The following is a 22,033-nucleotide window of genomic DNA, read 5'->3' as shown; positions in this document are numbered from 1 at the left end:
GTTCATGAGTGCATTGAGGCAGGTAGTTTTTATGACTTGATGTGCTGTTAGTGTGAGCAAGATGACATTTTTATGAAGCGATTCAGGTGTTACTAATTAACCAGACAGATCTGGGAGGATGGAAGTACAGTGATGTTGCTACTCAGAGGGTCATCTAAATTATGATGTTGGCACACTTCTGGCAAGACATTGAATGATTGGTTCTTTTGACTGGGTGGGAAGGGGTCACCCTACCTTAGTGACAGATCAGCTATTAAAAAACAATTTTCAGAATCTGAAAATTTTCAGGGATTTACTGTTGTGTATTCTTAAATTACAGATTGTTGAGGAATGGTTGGGATTATTAAGACGACGTCACCGTGAAGACCCTGGATGTACTGTGGCTGTACACTGTGTGGCTGGGCTTGGTCGTGCTCCTGTGCTAGTAGCCATTGCACTTATTGAGCTTGGACAACGTTATGAGGATGCTGTGGAACTTATTAGGCAGTGAGTTAATTTCTTTAGCTTGGTTGCAAAATATACTAAGATGTGTAATTGGAATTTTTTTTTATTGTGTTGCAGCAGAGTAACCTTTCATGCTAGTTTTTATATTTTTATTGAGTGGAACAGGTTTGTATCTTTTCATGACTGATCAGCAATTCTTAACAAAGGCACATTTTCTAGTACCAGGGGATATTTAAGTTTTAAATTGCATTCTCTAAGGTTTTTGGTCACCCAATATTTTGTATTTTTATTGTATATATTTTCATCTAGTTTTATAAAGTTTTTCTTCACTTTCTTAGTATTTTCTACAGGAGAAGGGGTTACTAGCCCAATGCTCTCAGCATTTTAGTCACCTCATACGACACGCATGGCTTACGGAGGAAAGATTCTTTGCATTTCCCCATGAAGAATAGAGGAAATATAGAAGAATAAGAACTATTAAGAAAAAAGAAAAACCTACATGTGTACTCGCCTATTTGCAGTTGCAGGGGTTGAGGCATAGATCCTGGCCCTGCCTCTTCACTGATCGCTACAAGGTCCTCTCTCTCCCTGCTCCGTGAGCTGTATTTTAACTTGTCTTAAAACTGTGTATGGTTCCTACATCACTTGCCAGACTATTCCACTACCTAACAACTCTGACTAAAGAAATATTTCCTAACATCTCTGACTCATCTGAGTCTTCAGCTTCCAATTGTGAGTGACCCCTCGTTTCTGTGTCCCATCCGTGAAACATCCTGTCTCTGTCCACCTTGTCAATTCCTTGCAGCATTTTGTATGTCATTATCATATCTCCCCTAACCCTCCTGTCCTCCAGTGTTGTCAGGCCGATTTTCCTTAACCTTTCTTCATAGGACATTCCCCTTAGAGAAAGTGCAAACCTTTACACTTTTTTCTAATTTTCTGACATGCTTGACCAGGTGTGGGTTCCAAACTGGTGCTGCATACTCCAGTATGGGCCTAACATACACGGTGTAGTCTTGAACAATTCCTTACTGAGTTATCGGAATGCTATTCTCAGGTTTGCCAGGTGCCCATATGTTGCAGCTTCAGTAAAGCTTTTGAGGTCGTTGATCATGATTAAGAATTCGATATTGTTTATTTAGATTTTAGTAAGGCTTTTGATAGAGGACCACACCAGAGACTGTTAACCCTTAAACCGTCCAAACGTAGATTTACGTTTTTTCAACATTTGAAAGTATGTAAAAAAAAAAGTTATTTTTTTTTTTTTTTACATTTGAAAACGTGTAAAAAAAACTTTGATCTACGTTTTTTTTTATTGAAAATATATAAAAAAAATTGATCTACTTTTGGAGCACTACACATGTGAACGTAGATCTGCTTGGACAGTTTAAGGGTTAAAGAAAGTGGCAGCTCATGGCATTGGGGGAAAAGTGCTGTCATGGATAGTCATGGCTCACCAATAGGAAGCAGAGAGTATGCTTAAATGGGGTTAAATCCGAGTGGGGATCTGTAACAAGTGGCATTCCACAGGGATCGGTCTTGGGCCCGTTGGAAATATAAACACACATGCAGTATAATGTGATCCTTTATTGACAACGTTTCGCCCACACAGTGGGCTTTTTCAAGTCACACACAGATCTACCTGGGGTGGAAGGTATGCAAGTATTTATAGTCAGGTTCAGAATGCTGTGGTCAGGTGGAGAATGCTGCATCTGATGATGTACCGAGTGGGGTTATAGTCTTAAATCTTGGGTAGCTTGGAAGGGAGATTGGATAAGTTTGTGAGCAGACCTTCTGCAGTGTTCTTCCATTCCCATGTTCTTATGTGGGATAGTGATGAAGTTTCTTGACAAGTGGTTCAGCTATGTTATAGAAGCCATTGTTCTGGTTGAAATTGTCGGATATAGAGATAAGCGGTGATTCCAGAATTCTTCGGTATTGAGTGTTGTCTTCTCTGGCGATAAGTCTCGAGTTTCTGTACTTTATTAAGTGGTTGTGTGAATTATGGTGTTGTACACAGGCATTCCTTGTATCGTCAGACCTGCTTGCATATTGGTGTTCTGAAATACGTGTTTGGAGGTCTCTTGATGTTTCGCCCACGTATAATTTGCTGCAGTCATTACAAGGGATTATGTATACCCCTGCAGAAGATAGAAGCTTGTCCTGTCTATTACTGGTAATGTCCTTGATGGTCGTGGTTGTGGAGGTAGATACTTGGAGTGAGGTATTGGAAAAGATGTTGGAAACGTGTTTGGCAATGGAGTTGGTGGGGAGGACTATGCATCTCTTCTCGGCAGTGTCTTCTCTGGGTGTGTTGAAGATGTTTAATGCCTGTCGTCTGCAGTCTCTGATGAAGTGACGAGGATAGTGGAGTTCAGAAAATAGTTGTTCAATTATAGTGCATTCTTCCTCAAGAAACTCATTTCTGCAGATTCTTAGTGCACGCAGGAAGAAGCCTATAATTGCACCACGTTTAATTTTGGTGTCGTGGTGAGAGTAGAAGTGGAGAAGATCGTTTTGATTGGTGGGTTTTCGATAGACTTTAAAACAAAGTTCATGGTCAGCTTTGCAGGGGAGAACATCAAGGAAAGGAAAAGTGTTGACGACTTCAAGTGTGAACTGGATTGAGGGCTCGACCTGGTTGAGCTTGTCGTGGAGAGCTTGAATGTTGAAGCGTCTAAGAGTTATGAGAAGAATGTCGTCAACATAACGGAGCCAGGTGACAGATGAAGGAATAATGGTGGAGAAACGCTCGGCATCCAGATGTTCCATGTATAGGTTCGCCAGGACTGCACTGAGTGGCGAACCCATGAATAGTACAAAAGTCTGCTGAAAGAGGTGATTTTCGAAAGAGACACGTAAAGCCAACACATAGTTCAACGAGGTCGATGAACTCGCTGGCTGGAAGATCAAGTGAATCGTCAATTTTCCTGCGCAAGAGATCGATGGCTTGTGTAATAGGTATACTTTGGTGAATAGGGAAGTTATGTCAAGGCTGGAAAGTTTCTTGTTCCTGATGTTGATGTTGCGAATGCGATTGAGAAGATCACCCGAGTGTTTGAGATGTGCTGGACTGATGGTGCCCAAGAGTTTAGAGAGGTGTTTTGCGAGAATTCCTGAGAGTTGGTGGGGAGCACTGCCTATTCCCGAGGATATGGACCTCAGTGGGATACCAGGCTTGCCAGGCAGGCCGTACATTCTGGCAGGTCTGGGGTTGCTGGGTATGGTGTTCAAAAGTTTCTTCCGTTGTTCTGAGCCCCTCAGAATGCTGCGAGTCCTTTGAAGAAAAGTTTTAGTAAGGTTGTCCACTTGGTTAGTTGTGAGAGGTTTGTAGGTATCCGAGTCATTAAGTAGATTGAGCATTTTGTTCCTGTAATCATCAGTGTTCATGATAACACCACCACCTCCTGTATCAACGGTGGTGACCCTGATGGTCGTGTCTTCTGCTAAACCTTTAACCCTTTGACTGTTTCAGGCCCCTTTCTGAAACTGTCATTCTATGTTGCTAAATTTTTGAAAAAAAAAAAATTATTTTTTCTTATGAAATGATAGAGAATCTTTTCCTGATGGTAATGACACCAAAAGTTTGTAATTTGGTCGAAAACTCATGGAATTACGCTCCCGCGAAGTTAGCGGTCTCGGCGACATATGCGTATCGGCGATTTCGCTGAATTTGAGCCCTATTTTCACCCAATTCCGTTGTTCCAGTTGACCAAACTCATATCCATTTCTTTAGAACTCCGTTTTATCTATCAGCTGAGTACAAGAAACCTCCCATTTACCAATTTGGACTACCCAATATTGTGGTCAGAAAATGGCAATTTGGCCAATTTCATGCAAACTAAAAAAGATGCCAATTTCAAAATAGGGTCCAGAATAAACATGGTAGACATTCTTGGCACTAAAATAACATATCTTCTGTTCATTAGTCACATCTCTAGGTCCCTCTTATGTTATTATTGCTTTCTATTTTGATTTTTTATTCATACAAAAAAATACAAAATTTACTGTTATGCAGACTACTGCATTATTGTAATAATGGCATAAATAATATCAGTGCACTAGTGAAAGAATATTAGACTCCCCAGTTGATGTGTATTGGACGTGTGGTGTGATTTGTTTACTCCTGAACATTGGTAAAAATCGAACATTTCCGCTACTTTGAGCTCAGTTTCAAGGTCGTTTTCATCGTCAAAGTAATGAAAATCATCTCTGTTTCTGTAATATGTTTTCCATTTTATCACCTAAGACCATGAAAACGCAAATACAGTGGACCCTCGACCAACGATGGCATCGATTAACAATAAATCTGACTAGCGATACATTTTAACGCAAAAATTTTGCCTCGACTAGCGCTTAAAAACCCGACCAGCGCTATTCGTTCCTTACCATACGCGTCCACTTTGGCCTGAGCGCGCCTCACTTGTCCCTTTGGTGCCAGTGTTTACAAGCCAGCCAGCCACCGTGGTCACTTCCAAACATACAACTGGAACGTTTTATATCACAGCCTTTTTAGTGATTGCACCTGCAAAATAAGTCACCATGGGCCCCAAGAAAGCTTCTAGTGCCAACCCTACAGCAAAAAGAGTGAGAATTACTATGGAGATGAAGAAAGAGATCATTGATAAATATGAAAGTGGAGTGCGTATCTCTGAGCTGGTCAGGTTGTATAATAAACCCCAATCAACCATCGCTACTATTGTGGGCAAGAAAACGGCAATCAAGGAAGCTGTTCTTGCCAAAGGTGCAACTATGTTTTTGAAACTGAGATTGCAAGTGATAGAAGATGTTGAGAGACTTTTACTGGTGTGGATAAACGAGAAACAGATAGCAGGAGACAGCATCTCTCAAGCGATCATATGTGAAAAGGCTAGGAAGTTGCATGACGATTTAATTAGAAAAATGCCAGCAACTAGTGATGTGAGTGAATTTAAGGCCAGCAAAGGTTAGTTTGAGAGATTTAAGAAGCGTAGTGGCATTCATAGTGTGACAAGGCATGGTGAGGCTGCCAGTTTGGACCACAAATCGGCTGAAAAATGTGTGCAGGACTTCAAGGAGTACATAGACAGTGAAGGACTGAAACCTGAACAAGTGTTTAATTGTGACGAAACAGGCCTGTTTTGGAAGAAAATGCCAAGCAGGACGTACATTACTCAGGAGGAAAAGGCACTCCCAGGACATAAGCCTATGAAAGACAGGCTTACTCTGTTGTGTGCCAATGCTAGTGGTGATTGCAAAGTGAAGCCTTTATTGGTGTATCACTCTGAAACTCCCAGAGTGTTCAGGAAAAACAATGTCCTCAAGGCTAATTTGTGTGTGCTGTGGAGGGCAAACAGTAAGGCATGGGTCACTAGGGACTTTCTATGACTGGTTACATCATGCATTTGCCCCCAATGTGAAAATTTACCTAATCGAAAAGAAATTAGACCTTAAGTGCCTCCTGGTATTAGACAATGCTCCTGGTCATCCTTCAGACTTGGCAGAGCGACTTTCTAGGGACATGAGCTTCATTAAGGTGAAGTTTTTGCCTCCTAATACCACTCCTCTCCTGCAGCCCATGGACCAGCAGGTTATTTCCAACTTCAAGAAACTGTACACAAAAGCTTATGTTTGAAAGGTGCTTTGTAGTGACCTCAGAAACTCGACTGACTCTAAGAGAGTTTTGGAAAGATCATTTTACCATCCTCAGTTGTGTAAACATTATAGGTAAGGCTTGGGAGGAAGTGACTAAGAGGACATTGAACTCTGCTTGGAAAAAACTGTGGCCAGAATGTGTAGACAAAAGGTATTTTGAAGGGTTTGAGGCTAACCCTGAGAATCCTATGCCAGTTGAGGAATCCATTGTGGCATTGGGGAAGTCCTTGGGGTTGGAGGTTAGTGGGGATGATGTGGAAGAGTTGGTGGTGGAGGACAGTGAAGAACTAACCACTGATAAGCTGCTAGATCATCTTCAACAGCAAGAGGGCACACCTGAGGAAACTGCTTCAGAGGAGGGGAGAGAGAAATTGAAGAAGTTGCCTACTTCTAAGATAAAGGAAATGTGTGCAAAGTGGCTTGAAGTGCAAACCTTTTTTGATGAAAATCGCCCTGACACGGCTACTGCAAGCTGTGCTGGTGACTATTACACTGACACTGTTGTGAACCACTTTAGGAAAGTCATAAAGGAACAGGAGGTACAGGCCTCTATGGACAGATATGTTGTGCGACAGAAGTCCAGTGACTCTGAAGCTGGTCCTAGTGGCATTAAAAGAACAAGGGAAGTAACCCCAGAAAAAGACTTGCTGCCTCAAGTGCTAATGGAAGGGGATTCCCCTTCTAAACACTAACACCTCTCCCCTCCTCCCATCCCATCATTCATCACCAGATCTTCAATAAAGGTAAGTGTCATATAACAGTGCATGTAATCTTCAGTTTGTGTGTATTAAAATTAATATTTCATGTGGTAAAAAAACATTTTTTTTCAATACTTTTGGGTGTCTTGCACGGATTAATTTGATTTCCATTATTTCTTATGGGGAAAATTAACTTGACTAACGATAATTCTGACTAACGATGAGCTCTCAGGAACGGATTAATATCGCTGGTTGGGGGTCCACTCTACATTGATAAATACTATACAAAAATACACCTCAAAGTCGGCGTTTTAATCCAAAAAAACGATCTTTTTTTTTTCTAATTACGCACTGTGTGCTGCAGGATTTTTTTTATGTGGTGCACACTGACTGCACAGACCCATTCTCTCACATGTGGGCCTACCAGCTTTCTTCCACTTGATTTGAAGCCGCTAGAATTATTGAGTATATATACGTCAGAAACACTGGCTCGTAAGACGTATATATATACGACCAAAACAGTCAAAGGGTTAAGTGCCATGATGTAATGTCGAGGTATGACTGGGGAACTGCGTGTTGAGATGGCTGCTGAGATGATGCCTTGAAGATAACCTTTTTGGAAGTCGGAGTCATTGTGTCTGTAGTTTTTGGCGCCTAAATTGAAGTCTTGTTTTGGTTTCGTAATTCCTGTTGCGAATTTGAGGCCTAAGCTGAGGGCTTCAGTTTCAGTGGTTGACAGTGGACGAGATGAAAGGTTTTGAATAATTTCAAGCCTTCCTAAACTTTTCCAGTGACTATTATTGCAGAGAGTTTGTAGTTTCCTAGTAAGTCTGATCTTCTGTTGAACATTCGATGTGGTAACTGCTGCGAGTGATTTTGGCGGTGCGTCTGTTCATGTTGCCCCGGAGTGCTGTGCCTAGTGTTCTGGCTTGGAGAAAAGCTTCCTTTGTAGCATTGTTTAAGTCATCTCCACACTCTTCCAGGTAGGTCCGAGCTGTAGCAGAGAAAGGAGGTTTGACGTTGGCAATTTGAGGAGGAGGAGTACTTGGTAAGACCATTTCTTGGATGCAATCATGAAGAAAATTTTATCTGTTGTGAAGTGAGTAAGCTTTTAGGAGAAGGTCCAGGTATTGTGTGTGTAAAGGATCCATTTCTACTGCAGTGTTTGACACCTCATTCCAAGTATCTACCTCCATAACCACAACCATCAAGGACATTACCAATAATAGACAGGACAAGCTTCCATCCTCTGCAGGGGTATACATAATCCCTTGTAATGACTGCAGCAAATTATACGTGGGCAAAACATCAAGGGACCTCCAAACACGTATTTTAGAACACCAATACGCAAGCAGGTCTGACGATGCAAGGAATGCCTGTGTACAACACCGTAATTCACACAGCCATTTAATAAGCTACAGAAACTCGAGACTTATCGCCAGAGAAGACAACACTCAATACCGAAGAATCCTGGAATCATCGCTTATCTCTATATCCGACAACTTCAACCAGAACAATGGCTTCTATAACATAGCTGAACCACTTGCCAAGAAACTTCTTTATCGCTATCCCACATAAGAGCATAGGAATGGTAGAACACTGCAGAAGGTCTGCTCACAAACTTATCCAATCTCCCTTCCAAGCTACCCAAGATTTAAGACTCTATAACCCCACTCGGTACATCATCAGATGCAGCATTCTCCACCTGACCACAGCATTCTGAACCTGACTATAAATACTCACGTACCTTCCACCCCAGGTAGATATGTTTGTGACTTGAAAAAGCCCACTGTGTGGGCGAAACGTTGTCAATAAAGGATCACATTACACTGCATATGTGTTTATATTTCCATTGTGTCGGTATTTTATATCATTTATTTCCTTGGGCCCGTTGTTGTCTCTAATATATATCAATGACCTTGATGAGGGAATTGCTAGTGATATGAGCAAATTTGCCGATGACACAAATTTAGGTAGGATAATTGATTCAAACGTAGATGTCACGGAACTTCAGGAAGATTTAGACAGACTAAATTCGTGGTCAGAAAAGTGGCAGATGCAGATCAGTGTAGATACTTGCAAGGTTCTGAAGCTTGGTAGTGTCCATAGCCCTAGCACATATAAGTTAAGTAATGTAGAACTTAGCCATACAGATTGCGAAAAGGACTTTGGGGTTATGGTAAGCAGCAACCTTAAACCAAGACAGCAATGCCTAAGCGTATGTAATAAAGCAAACAGATTACTGGGATTTATATCTAGAAGTGTAAGCAACAGAAGTCCAGCAGTTATTTTGCAGGTTTATACATCATAAGTAAGGCCTCACCTAGATTACGCAGCTCAGTTCCGGTCTCCATATTACAGAATGGGTATAAATTAGTTAGAAAACATTCAGCGAAGAATGACAAAATTAATTCATAGCATTAGAAGTCTTCGGTATGAAGAAAGATTGTCACTTAAATTACATTCACTTGTAAGACGAAGAATGAGGGAAGACATGATCGAAGTGTACAAGTAAAAGATGGGTATTAACAAAGGGGATATAAATAAGGTCTTGAGGATCTCTTTCCAAGAAAGAGCCCACAATAATGGATTTAAATTAGATGAGTTTAGATTTCGAAAGGATATAGGAAAGTATTGGTTTGGAAATAGGGTAGTGATGAGTGGAACAGTCTGCCAAGTAGGGTCATTGAAGCTAAAATGTTGGGTAGTTTCAAATTTAGGTTAGATAAATACATTAGCACCCCTCTGGCAAGACAGTAATGGAGTGAATGATGATAAAAGTTTTTCTTTTTCGGGCCACTGTGTCTTGGTGGGAATCGGCTGATGTGTTAATAATAAAAAATAATAAAAAATACACGAGTGAAAGGGGTTGGATTGGAGTGGGACTTGCATAAGGAGTAAATAGAATCATCAAAACTTATTTCTTGGGTAGCATTGAAAATTAGGTTGGGCAAATATTTTGTTAGTGGGAAGGATTGTAAAGGACCTGCCTAGTATGGGCCAACAGGCCTGCTGCAGTGTTCCTCCTTTCTTATGTTGTTATATTATCTGGTTGATGTGCACCTCAGGAGATGTGCTCAGTATTGTACTTAACCCAAGATCATTTTCCTTGAGTGAGGTTTGCAGTGTTTGACCCCTTAACCTATACAGTGGAACCTCAGCTCGAGAAAGCCCCACCATGCGAATTTTTAAGGATACGAACAGTTGCTCAGTTGATTTTTTGCTTCTGGATACAAATGAAATTTCAGGATGCGAACTACCCCCATAGGGGAGGCCCTTGGTGAGGGGCTCTTGATCTAGGGAATTGGATCTGTGCTCCAGTTCCCTAAATCAATAATAATAAAAATTATTATTATAATACGTACGTACTAATAATACACTGCAGCAGGCCTGTTGGCCCATACTAGGCCGGTCCTTCACAACCATCCCACTAACAGAATGTTTGCCCAGCTCAATTTTCAATGCTACCCAAGCAATAAGCTTCGATAATTCTATTTACTCGTGTGCAAGTCCCACTCAAATCCAACCCTTTTCACTTGTGTATTTATCCAACCTAAATTTGAAACTACCCAAGGTTTTAGCCTCAATAATGCCACTAGGCACTGTTCCACTCATAGGAACATAATAAAAAGGAGGAACACTGCAGTAGACCTGTTGGCCTATACTAGGCAGGTCCTTCACAAATCCAACCCACTAACAGAATAAATGCTACCCAAGCAATAAGCTTCGATAATTCTATTTACTCGTGTGCAAGTCCCATTCAAATCCAACCCCTTTCACTTGTGTACTTATCCAACCTAAATTTGAAACTACCCAAGGTTTTAGCTTCAATTATCCTACTAGGCAGACCATTCCACTCAACTACCCTATTACCAAACCAATACTTTCCTATATCCTTTCGAAATCTGAACTTACCTAATTTGAATCCATCATTGGGGGGTTCTGTCTTGTAGGGATATCCTCAAAATCTTATTTATATCCCCTTTGTTAACCCTTTCAGGGTCGGTGCCGTACTAGTACGGCTTGCACGCCAGGGTTGGTATCACTATTATTTATTAACACACTGGCCAATTCCCACCAAGGCAGGGTGGCCCGAAAAAGAAAAACTTTCACCATCATTCACTCCATCATTGTCTTGCCAGAAGGGTGCTTTACACTACAGTTTTTAAACTGCAACATTAACACCCCTCCTTCAGAGTGCAGGCACAGTACTTCCCATCTCCAGGACTGAAGTCCGGCCTGCCGGTTTCCCTGAATCCCTTCATAAATGTTACTTTGCTCACACTCCAACAGCACGTCAAGTATTAAAAACCATTTGTCTCCATTCACTCCTATCAAACACGCTCACACATGCCCGCTGGAAGTCCAAGCCCCTCGCACACAAAACCTCTTTTACCCCCTCCCTCCAATCTTTCCTAGGCCGACCCCTACCCCGCCTTCCTTCCACTACAGACTGATACACTCTTGAAGTCATTCTGTTTCGCTCCATTCTCTCTACCTGTCCGAACCACCTCAACAACCCTTCCTCAGCCCTCTGGACAACAGTTTTGGTAATCCCGCACCTCCTCCTAACTTCCAAACTACGAATTCTCTGCATTATATTCACACCACACATTGCCCTCAGACATGACATCTCCACTGCCTCCAGCCTTCTCCTCGCTGCAACATTCATCACCCATGCTTCACACCCATATAAGAGCGTTGGTAAAACTATACTCTCATACATTCTCCTCTCTGCCTCCAAACACAAAGTTCTTTGTCTCCACAGACTCCTAAGTGCACCGCTCACCCTTTTCCCCTCGTCAATTCTATCTCATCTTTCATAGACCCATCTGCTGACACGTCCACTCCCAAATATCTGAATACATTCACCTCCTCCATACTCTCCCCCTCCAATCTGATATCCAATCTTTCATCACCTAATCTTTTTGTTATCCTCATAACCTTACTCTTTCCTGTATTCACTTTTAATTTTCTTCTTTTGCATACCCTACCAAATTCATCCACCAACCTCTGCAACTTCTCTTCAGAATCTCCCAAGAGCACAGTGTCATCAGCAAAGAGCAACTGTGACAACTCCCACTTTGTGATTCTTAATCTTTTAACTCCACGCCTCTTGCCAAGACCCTCGCATTTACTTCTCTTACAACCCCATCTATAAATATATTAAACAACCACGGTGACATCACACATCCTTGTCTAAGGCCTACTTTTACTGGGAAATAATCTCCCTCTTTCCTACATACTCTAACTTGAGCCTCACTGTCCTCGTAAAAACTCTTCACTGCTTTCAATAACCTACCTCCTACACCATACACTTGCAACATCTGCCACATTGCCCCCCTATCCACCCTGTCATACGCCTTTTCCAAATCCATAAATGCCACAAAGACCTCTTTAACCTTATCTAAATACTGTTCACTTATATGTTTCACTGTAAACACCTGGTCCACACACCCCCTACCTTTCCTAAAGCCTCCTTGTTCATCTGCTATCCTATTCTCCGTCTTACTCTTAATTCTTTCAATAATAACTCCACCATACACTTTACCAGGTATACTCAGCAGACTTATCCCCCTATAATTTTTGCACTCTCTTTTATCCCCTTTGCCTTTATACAAAGGAACTATGCATGCTCTCTGCCAATCCCTAGGTACCTTACCCTCTTCCATACATTTATTAAATAATTGCACCAACCACTCCAAAACTATATCCCCACCTGCTTTTAACATTTCTATCTTTATCCCATCAATCCCGGCTGCCTTACCCCCTTTCATTTTACCTACTGCCTCACGAACTTCCCCCACACTCAAAACTGGCTCTTCCTCACTCCTACAAGATGTTATTCCTCCTTGTCCTATACACGAAATCACAGCTTCCCTATCTTCATCAACATTTAACAATTCCTCAAAATATTCCCTCCATCTTCCCAATACCTCTAACTCTCCATTTAATAACTCTCCTCTCCTATTTTTAATTGACAAATCCATTTGTTCTCTAGGCTTTCTTAACTTGTTAATCTCACTCCAAAACTTTTTCTTATTTTCAACAAAATTTGTTGATAACATCTCACCCACTCTCTCATTTGCTCTCTTTTTACATTGCTTCACCACTCTCTTAACCTCTCTCTTTTTCTCCATATACTCTTCCCTCCTTGCATCACTTCTACTTTGTAAAAACTTCTCATATGCTAACTTTTTCTCCCTTACTACTCTCTTTACATCATCATTCCACCAATCGCTCCTCTTCCCTCCCGCACCCACTTTCCTGTAACCACAAACTTCTGCTGAACACTCTAACAGTACATTTTTAAACACACCCCATACCTCTTCGACCCCATTGCCTATGCTCTCATTAGCCCATCTATCCTCCAATAGCTGTTTATATCTTACCCTAACTGCCTCCTCTTTTAGTTTATAAACCTTCACCTCTCTCTTCCCTGATGCTTCTATTCTCCTTGTATCCCATCTACCTTTTACTCTGTGTAGCTACAACTAAAAAGTGATCTGATATGTCATACTAGTACACACAAATTCTAGCGCCTTCAAATCTAGCGAGAGAAAGCTGGTAGGCCTACATATGAAAGAATGGGTCTGTGGTCAGTGTGCCCAGTATAAAAAAAAAATCCTGCAGCACACAGTACATAATGAGAAAAAACAACAACTGTGTTTTTGGTTTAAAACAGCGACTTTGCAGTGTAATTTTGTATGGTATTTATGGTTATTCTCGTTTTCCTGGTCTCATTTTATAGAATGGAAGACATATTACAGAAATTGAGATGATTTTGATTGGTTTCACAATAAAAAGTACCTTGAAATTGAGCTCAAAGTAGCAGAAATGTTGACTTTTGCCAATGTTCAAAAGTAAACAAATCACGCCATGCGTCCAATACACGTCAACTGGTGAGTCTGATATTCTTTCACAAGTGCACTGATATTATGTATACCATTTCTACACTAACCCAGTAGTCTGCATAACAGTAAATCTTCTGTTTTTTTGTGAGAATAAAAATTCTTAAGTGGAAAGCAAAAGAAATGTTAGAGGGGCCTGGGGATGTAACTAATGAATGGAGAAAATAGTGTTTTAGTGCCAGGAATGTATCATGTTTATTCTGGACCCTGTTTGGAAATTGGCATCTTTTGAAATTTGTGCAAAACTGGCAAAATTGCCAGTTTCTGACCACTTTATTGGATAGTTGAAATTGGTAAATGGGTGGTTTCTTGTACTCATTCAATGGAACAAATGGAGTTCTAGCAAAACAGTTATGATTTTTGTCGACTGGTACATGGAATTGGCCGAAAATAGGCCTCAAATTGGGTGAAATCACCGACGCGTAAACATCGTTGACACCTAACTGCGCGAGAGCATAATTCCGTAAGTTTTCCATCAAATTTTATACTTTTAGTGTCGTTATGATTGGGAAAAGATTCTCTTATCATTTCATAAGATTTTTTTTTTTTTTTAACCCTGAGAACAAGTTTAGGAGAGGGCCTCTCGACCCTGAAAGGGTTAATACCCATCTTCCACTTTATATACTTGGATCATGTCTCCCTTTATTCTTCGTCTTACAAGTGACCGTAGTTTAAGAGTCTTCAATCGTTCTTCATACGGAAGATTTCTAATGCTATGTATTTAATTTAGTCATTCTACGCTGGATGTTTTCTAGCGAATTTATATCCATTCTGTAATATGGAGATCAGAACTGAGCTGCGTAATCTAGGTGAGGCCTTACTAATGATGTATAAACCTGTAAAATAACTGCTGGACTTCTGTTGCTTACACTTCTAGATATAAATCCCAGTTATGTTTGCTTTGCGTATTTCATATGCTTAGGCACTGCTGTCTTGGTTTAAGGTTGCTGCTTACCGTAACCCCCTAGTCCTTTTTTGCAATCTGTATGGCTAAGTTCTATGTTATTTAACTAATAAGTACTGGGATTATGGGTACTCCCAAGCTTCAGAATGTTGCATTTATCTACATGAACTGCATCTGCCACTTTTCTTACCAGGTATTGAGTTCGTCTAAATCCTCCTGAAGTTCCTTGATATCTACGTTTGAATCAATTATCCTACCTATCTTTGTGTCATTGGCGAATTTGCTCATATCACTAGTAATTCCCTCATCAAGGCCATTGATAATTATAAACAACAACAGGCCCAAGACTGATCCCTGTGGAACGCCACTTGTTAAAGATCCCCACTTGGATTTAACCCCATTTAAGCATACTCTCTGCTTCCTATTGGTGAAACATGATTCGATCCATGACAGCACTTTTCCCACATTGCCATGAGCTGCCACTTTCTTTAACAGTCTCTGATGTACTCTATCAAAAGCCTTACTAAAATCTAAATAAACAATATTGAATTCTTTATCATGATCAACGGCCTCAAAAGCTTTATTAAAGAAGGTTAATGAAATAGGCAGGAACGGCCCCTCGTGAATCCATGTTGAGTATCATTAATCAAGCTATGCTTATCCAGATGACTTCTTATATCAGCTGTAACTGACTCTAGTAATTTGCCTACAATTGAGGTCAGGCTTATTGGGCGGTAATTTGATGGTAACGACTTGTCCCCTGCTTTAAAAATAGAAATTACATTAGCCATCTTCCACATATCAGATACTACACCTGTTTGAAGACAGATATTGAAAATATTAGTCTGGTTCACAAAGTTCCATTTTACACTCTTTAAGAACCCTTGAAAAAATTTCATCAGGGCCTGGGGATTTATTTTGCTTTAACCGGTCTATCTGTTTGATGACCAGTTCGGTAGTGACTGTGATATTGCATAATTGATCATCAGGCTCACTATAAAAATTAATTACTGGGATATTGTTAGTGTCTTCCTGAGTGAAAACCGAGAGAAAATAATTATTAAGAATAGAGCACATTTCATTCTCCTTGTCAGTGAGATGCCCAGAGTTATTTTTAAGGGGACCTATCTTATCTCTAACTTTTGTTCTATAAACCTCGAAAAAACTTTTTGGGTTTTTGAATCCCTAGCAACTTTAATTTCATAGTCCCATTTAGCTCTTTTTAACGTCCCTCTTAATGTCAATATACCGATTCATAAGATGACCCTCACCTCTCTTGATGTGCCTATAAATTCCTTTTTTCTGTCCTAAAATATATCTGAGCCTATTATTCATCCATTTGGGGTCATTTCTATTCAATCTAATTTCCTTATATGGGATAAATGTCCTTTGGGCAGCATGTATTGTGTTAAGAAAGCTGTCATACTGATAGCTCTCTTCATTACCCCAGTACACAGATGATAAGTGTTCTCTAAGCCCATTGTAATCTGCTAAGCGAAAATCTGGCACCAGTACTGAATTATCCCTACTGTCATACTTCCATTCAGTGCTAAAGGTAATTGGTTTGTGATTGCTTGTGCCGAGTTCCTCTGTAATTTCTAAATTAACAAGGGTTTCCTTGTTTGCTAGAACCAAGTCAAGCAGGTTATTTTCCCTTGTAGGCTCTGTCACAAACTGCTTCAAAAAACAATCCTGAACTACTACTAAGAAGTCGTTTGATTCTAAATTCCCAGTCAAGAAATTCCAATCACTATGACTGAAGTTAGTCTCCTAGAATTACTATGTTATTGTGCCTTGTGGCCTTTACAATTTCCTCCCATAGTAGTCTCCCTTGGTCCCTATCTAAGTTTGGGGGATGGTATATCACACCAAAAATCAATTTTTCATGTCCCTCTGAAAATTCTATCAAAACACACTGTATGTGTTACTTCAGACTTAATACCCATTTTTATGCAACAGTTCAAATAATCTCGGACATACAGTGCCACCCCACCCCCCTTCCCGATACTTCTGTCTACTTGGAACAATTTAAAACCGTGTATGTGACATTCAGCAGGCATGTCCCGATTTTTCGTATTGAACCACATCTCAGTTAAGGCAAATGCATCACTGCTACCTGCACTAGCAACTAGTCTCAACTCGTCCATCTTATTCCTAGCACTACGACTATTTGTGTAATATATATATTTAAGGACCCTCCTTTCTCTTTACCCTTCCTGCTCCTTTCTGTTTTTACACTAAACCTATTCCTGTCCTTGTCACCTAGTGCCACTGGCTTTCCAATATCCACCTCATTTTGCCTATTACTAGTTCTCCTAGTACTCATATTACTACACTGGGACTTCACTGTTTTCCCGCCAAAACCCATACCACTAACTATTCCTAGTTTAAAGATCTAACAGCTCCCTCCACTGCGTTGGCCAGTGCTCCCACCCCAAACCTAGGTAAGTGAACCCCATCCCTGGCATACATGTCATTTCTGCCATAGAAGAGGTCCCGGTTGTCAATGAATGTTACCGCATTTTCCTTACAGCATTTGTCCAGCCAGCAATTGACACCAATTTCCCTGGACAACCATTCATTTCCAACTCCTCTCCTTGGCAAAATACCACATATGACAGGGTTCCCACTCTTCCTCCTAATTATCTCTATTGCTGACCTATACCTGCTAATCAGGTCCTTACTCCTACATCTGCCAACATCGTTGCCTCCAGCACTGAGACAGATAATAGGATTGCTCCCATTACCTCTCATAATGTCATCCAGACGGCTAACAATATCCTTCATCCCAGCCCCAGGAAAACACACCCTCTGCCTCCTATTTCTATCCCTAAGACAAAAAAGCCCTATCCATAAACTTAATCTGACTGTCCCCAACTAAAACAATGTTCTTACCTCAACTGGCAGTGTGCATGACATTCTTGACAGTCTTAGTAGAGATGGTCTTCGCTGGGATGTCTTCACAGGCTGGCTTCACTTCCTTGGCATCGTTTGTCGTAATGTTCCCAGTAGTCGACTCACATTCATTGGGTAGCACTGAGAATGGGTTCAATGTTTCCACAACAGTTTCCTGGATCTTCGTTGATTCTACCTCTCCATCTGTCCTCTTGATCCTTAACTTTGTCCTATGCTTTCCAGCCACTGTCCTGGCTCCTTTCTTGGCTTGAGGATTCTCAAGAGGAGGATTACTACGATTCTTCTTGTTTTCCTTAGTCAGTCGCTGTATCTCGAGTTTAGCCACCCTCAGTTCTTCCTTTAGCTGCTGGTAGAGTTGCTCAAGAGAGGACATCCTGTTCAGATTCACAGAGAACACACAAGACATGTCTTCAAAGTTAAGTACAGGTCACCACTGCTCATCTACCCTATTTCCAAACCAATACTTTCCTATATCCTTTCAAAATCTAAATTTGAAACTACCCAAGGTTTTAGCTTTGATAGGCCCTTGGGTAGCTTTAACCCTTTGACTGTCGCAACCCCCAATCCTGAGATGTCTCCTGGTGTCGCAAAATTTAAAAAAAAAAATAATTTTTTTCTTATGAAATGATAGAGAATCTTTTCCCGATTGTAATGACACCAAAAAAACGAAATTTGATGGAAAACTGACGGAATTATGCTCTCGCGAAGTTAGCGACCTCGGCGCTGTTTACAAATCGGCGATTTCGCCCACTTTGAGCCCTATTTTCGGCTAATTCCATTGTTCCAGTCACCCAAACTCATAGCTATTTCTTTAGACCTCCAGTTTTTCTATCGATTGAGTACAAGAAACTACCCATTTACCGATTTCATCTACCTAATAATGTGGTCAGAAATTTGCAATTTGGCCAATTTTACGAAAATTAAAAAATGACAATTTCAAAATAAGGTCCAGAATGAACAATGCAGACATTCCTGGCTCTTAAATAACATTTTCTTTGTTCATCAGTCATGTCTCCAGGCCCCTCTGATATTACTCTTGCTTTCTATTTTGAATTTTTATTCAAACAAAAAATAGAAGACTTACTATTATGCAGACTACTGCAATACTGTAATAATTGTATAAATAACATCAACCCATTCATGACTGCATATTAGAATGGCTAGTTGGACATTTATTGGGCAATGATGTCATTTGTTTACTTTTGAACCTTGGCAAAATTCAAACATTTCTCCTGCTTTGAGCTCCATTTCTAGGTTCTTTTTATAGTAAAATCAATCAAAATCACCTCTATTTCTATAATATGTTTTCCATTCTATCAAATGAGACCAAGAAAACTAGAATACAACCATAAATACTATACGAAAATAGACCACAAAGTCGGCATTTTAATTAAAAAAAAAAGGGTTGGAGTTTTTTTTTTCTCATTATGCACTGCGTGCTCCAGGATTTTTTTTATGTGGTGCACACTGACCACACATGTGGGCCTACCAGCTTTCTCCTGCTTGATTTGAAGCCGCTAGAATTTATGAGTATATATACGTCAAACACGGTACCTCGTAAGACGTATATATATGGCCGTGACAGTCAAAGGGTTAAAAAAAGATTGGACAAATATACGAGTGGGAGGGGCCTGGGTACGATGGGTGTTGTGGGTACATAATAACATAAGAAAGGAGGAGCACTGCAGTAGGCCTGTTGGCCCATACTTGGCAGGTCCTAAATTTGATACTACCCAAGGTTTTAACCCTTTGAGGGTCGACAGGCCCTCCCCGAAACTTGTTCTCAGGGTTGGCCAAATTTCAGAAAAAAAAAAAATTTCTTATGAAAAGATAGAGAGTCTTTTCCCGATCATAATGACACCAAAAGTATGAAATTTGATGGAAAACTTACGGAATTATGCTCTCGCCAAGTTAGCAGTCTCGATGATGTTTACGCATCGGCGATTTTGCCCATTTTGAGCCCTATTTTCGGCCAATTCCAATGTACTAGTCAACAAAGATCATAACAATTTTGCTAGAACTCTATTTTTTCTATCGAATGAGTACAAGAAACCACCCATTTACCAATTTCAACTATCCAATAAAATGGTCAAAATTTAGCAATTTTGCCAATTTCACACAAATTTCAGAAGATGCCAATTTCTGAATAGGGTCCAGAATATACAAGAAAGACATTCCTGGCACTAAAGTAACATGTTCTCTGTTCATTAGTCACATCCCCAGGCCCCTCTTATAATTCTTTGACTTTCCACTCTGAATTTTTATTATTACAAAAAATAGAAGATTTACTGTTATGCAGACTGCTGCATTAGTGTAGAAATGGTACAAATAATATCAGCGTACTTGTGAAAGAATATTAGACTCACCAGTTGACGTGTATTGGATGCTGGGCATGATTTGTTTACTTTTGAACTTCGATAAAAAACCAACATTTCTGCTACTTTGTGCTCAATTTCAAGGTACTTTTCATTGTAAAACCAGTCAAAATCATCTCAATTTTTGTAATATGTCTTCCATTCTATAAAATGAGACCAAGAAAAGTAGAATACAACAATAAATACCATACGAAAATACAGTGCAAAGTCGCTGTTTTATTCCAAGAACAGTCAGTTTTTTTTTCTCATTATGCACTGTGTGCTGCAGGATTTTTTTTATACTGCGCACACTGACCACATAGACCCATTCTTTCATATGTAGGCCTACCCGCTTTCTCTCGCCAGATTTGAGGGCGCTAGAATTTAGGCGTACTAGTGCGTCAAAAACCCAGGGTCGTAAGCCGTAATAGTACAGCCGAAACCCTCAAAGGGTTAACTTTGATAGGATCTTGGGTAGCTTTAAAGAGAGGTTGGACAAATATACGAGTGGAAGGGGCTCCGTATGATTGATGTCGTGGGTGCATAATAATGTAAGAAAGGAGGAACACTGCAGTAGGCCTGTTGTCCCATGTGATAAATGGTTTAAAGCCGACAAGTTCACGATTGAGACACTTATGCAACATATGGGAATCTTTATTGAAGAAACGTTTTGCCACACAGTGGCTTCATCAGTCCAGTACAAATCAGAAGGGTGTAAGGAGAGGAGGAGTTTGAGGTAATCAGTCCCTCAGGCTGGAGTCGATGTGTTCAATCCATCAACCTTGTAGAAAGTACAGCATAGGGCCGTAGAAGAGGCTTTTATACTGTAGTTGGGTGAGGTGAAGCAGGATGCAGGGGGTTCACAGTGGTGCCATCCACTAGTCGACATAGGTCTTCGTCCTAAGGTTGGCCAGGTTGTAGAATTCTGTGTAGAGTGGACCCTCGGTTAACGATATTAATAAGTTCCAGAGAGCTTGTCCTTAACTGATTTTATCGTTATCCAATTTAATTTTCCCCATAAAAAATAATGGAAATCCAACTAATCCATCACTGCTGTCAGGAAGCATGACAGAATAGTACTTCAATATGATGCTATTATAAACTCTGTGGCTTATTTATCTCTCACAGTTCATCTAATATGACATAATAAACAATATTAATAACATAGAAACATGATATATACTATAGAATGAATAAATTGTCATAATGTATAAGAGGAGTAAGTGTTGGTGGTGGTGGTGTTGGGTTTATAATGGCCACTGAGAGTAGCCGTACATATAAGTGGTGGAGGAAGCTTCTGCCACCACCACTTTCCACAAACAATATATGTACGTAATTTATAAATAAGAAATATTTACATTTTAATTTATAAATAAATGTTTTCACTTACCTTGGAGGAGATGTTAGTTTAATTACATAGTTAGTTTGACGGAGTGTGGCAGGCATGCAGGGAGTGTAGCAGGCATGCAGGGAATGTAGCAGAGAGCGTAGCGGGCATACAGGGAGTGTAGCGGGCGTGCAGGGAGTGTGGCGGGCATGTAGCAGGTGAGAGGAAGGCGAGTTTATTATGCTTCAATATGACGCTGATATCTCTACAGCTTATTTATCTATCACAATTCATCTAATGTGACATAATAACAATATTAATAACAGAAACATGATAGTATATACTCTAGAATGAATAAAATGTCGTAATGTATGTTAGGAGTAAGTGTTGGTGTTGTTGGGTTTATAATGGCCATTGAGAGAAGCTGTACATATTAGTGGTGGAGGAAGCTTCTATCACCACCACTATCCACAAACAATATATGTACGTAATGTATAAATAAGAAATATTGACATTTTAATTTGTAAATATTTATTTACATTTTAATTTATAAATAAATAAGTTTATTCAGGTATACACAAATACAGTTACGTACATAATTATCATACATAGCAGCGTATGTGTAAAGTACCTAGGATGTAGTCTTTTCAACCCCCATCTCTAGTGCAAACAAGCATAGGAGAACAATGGAGAAAATGAACAAAGAACTAAGGAGAACAGCTATGTGGGAGAAAAAATGGAGAATCACAACCAACCCAGATAGCACCATCGTCTGTTTAACATCAACCATAGAAGACAAAGAAAGGAGGCATCTCCATCAGAGGTATAAGAATCGCCATTAGTAA

At 40.2% G+C, this 22,033-nt stretch overlaps 1 protein-coding gene across 4 annotated transcripts in view; it reads left to right on the top strand.

Moving 5' to 3' along the window:
• Positions 1-22,033, top strand: part of PRL-1 (PRL-1 phosphatase) — a 434,055-nt gene that overhangs the window by 393,762 nt on the left and 18,260 nt on the right. For all 4 annotated transcript variants that reach the window (XM_070096918.1, XM_070096932.1, XM_070096909.1 and 1 more), the window contains one exon: positions 320-486. In XM_070096918.1, coding sequence (XP_069953019.1) covers positions 320-486 — 167 coding nt within the window. The remainder of the gene's footprint in view (positions 1-319; positions 487-22,033) is intronic.

The sequence above is a fragment of the Cherax quadricarinatus genome, chromosome 4, assembly GCF_038502225.1.
Source record: "Cherax quadricarinatus isolate ZL_2023a chromosome 4, ASM3850222v1, whole genome shotgun sequence".
In the NCBI taxonomy this organism is placed as follows: domain Eukaryota; kingdom Metazoa; phylum Arthropoda; class Malacostraca; order Decapoda; family Parastacidae; genus Cherax; species Cherax quadricarinatus.
The sequence above is the reverse complement of the archived record's forward strand: the minus strand, read 5'-3'. Positions and strand labels throughout refer to the sequence as shown.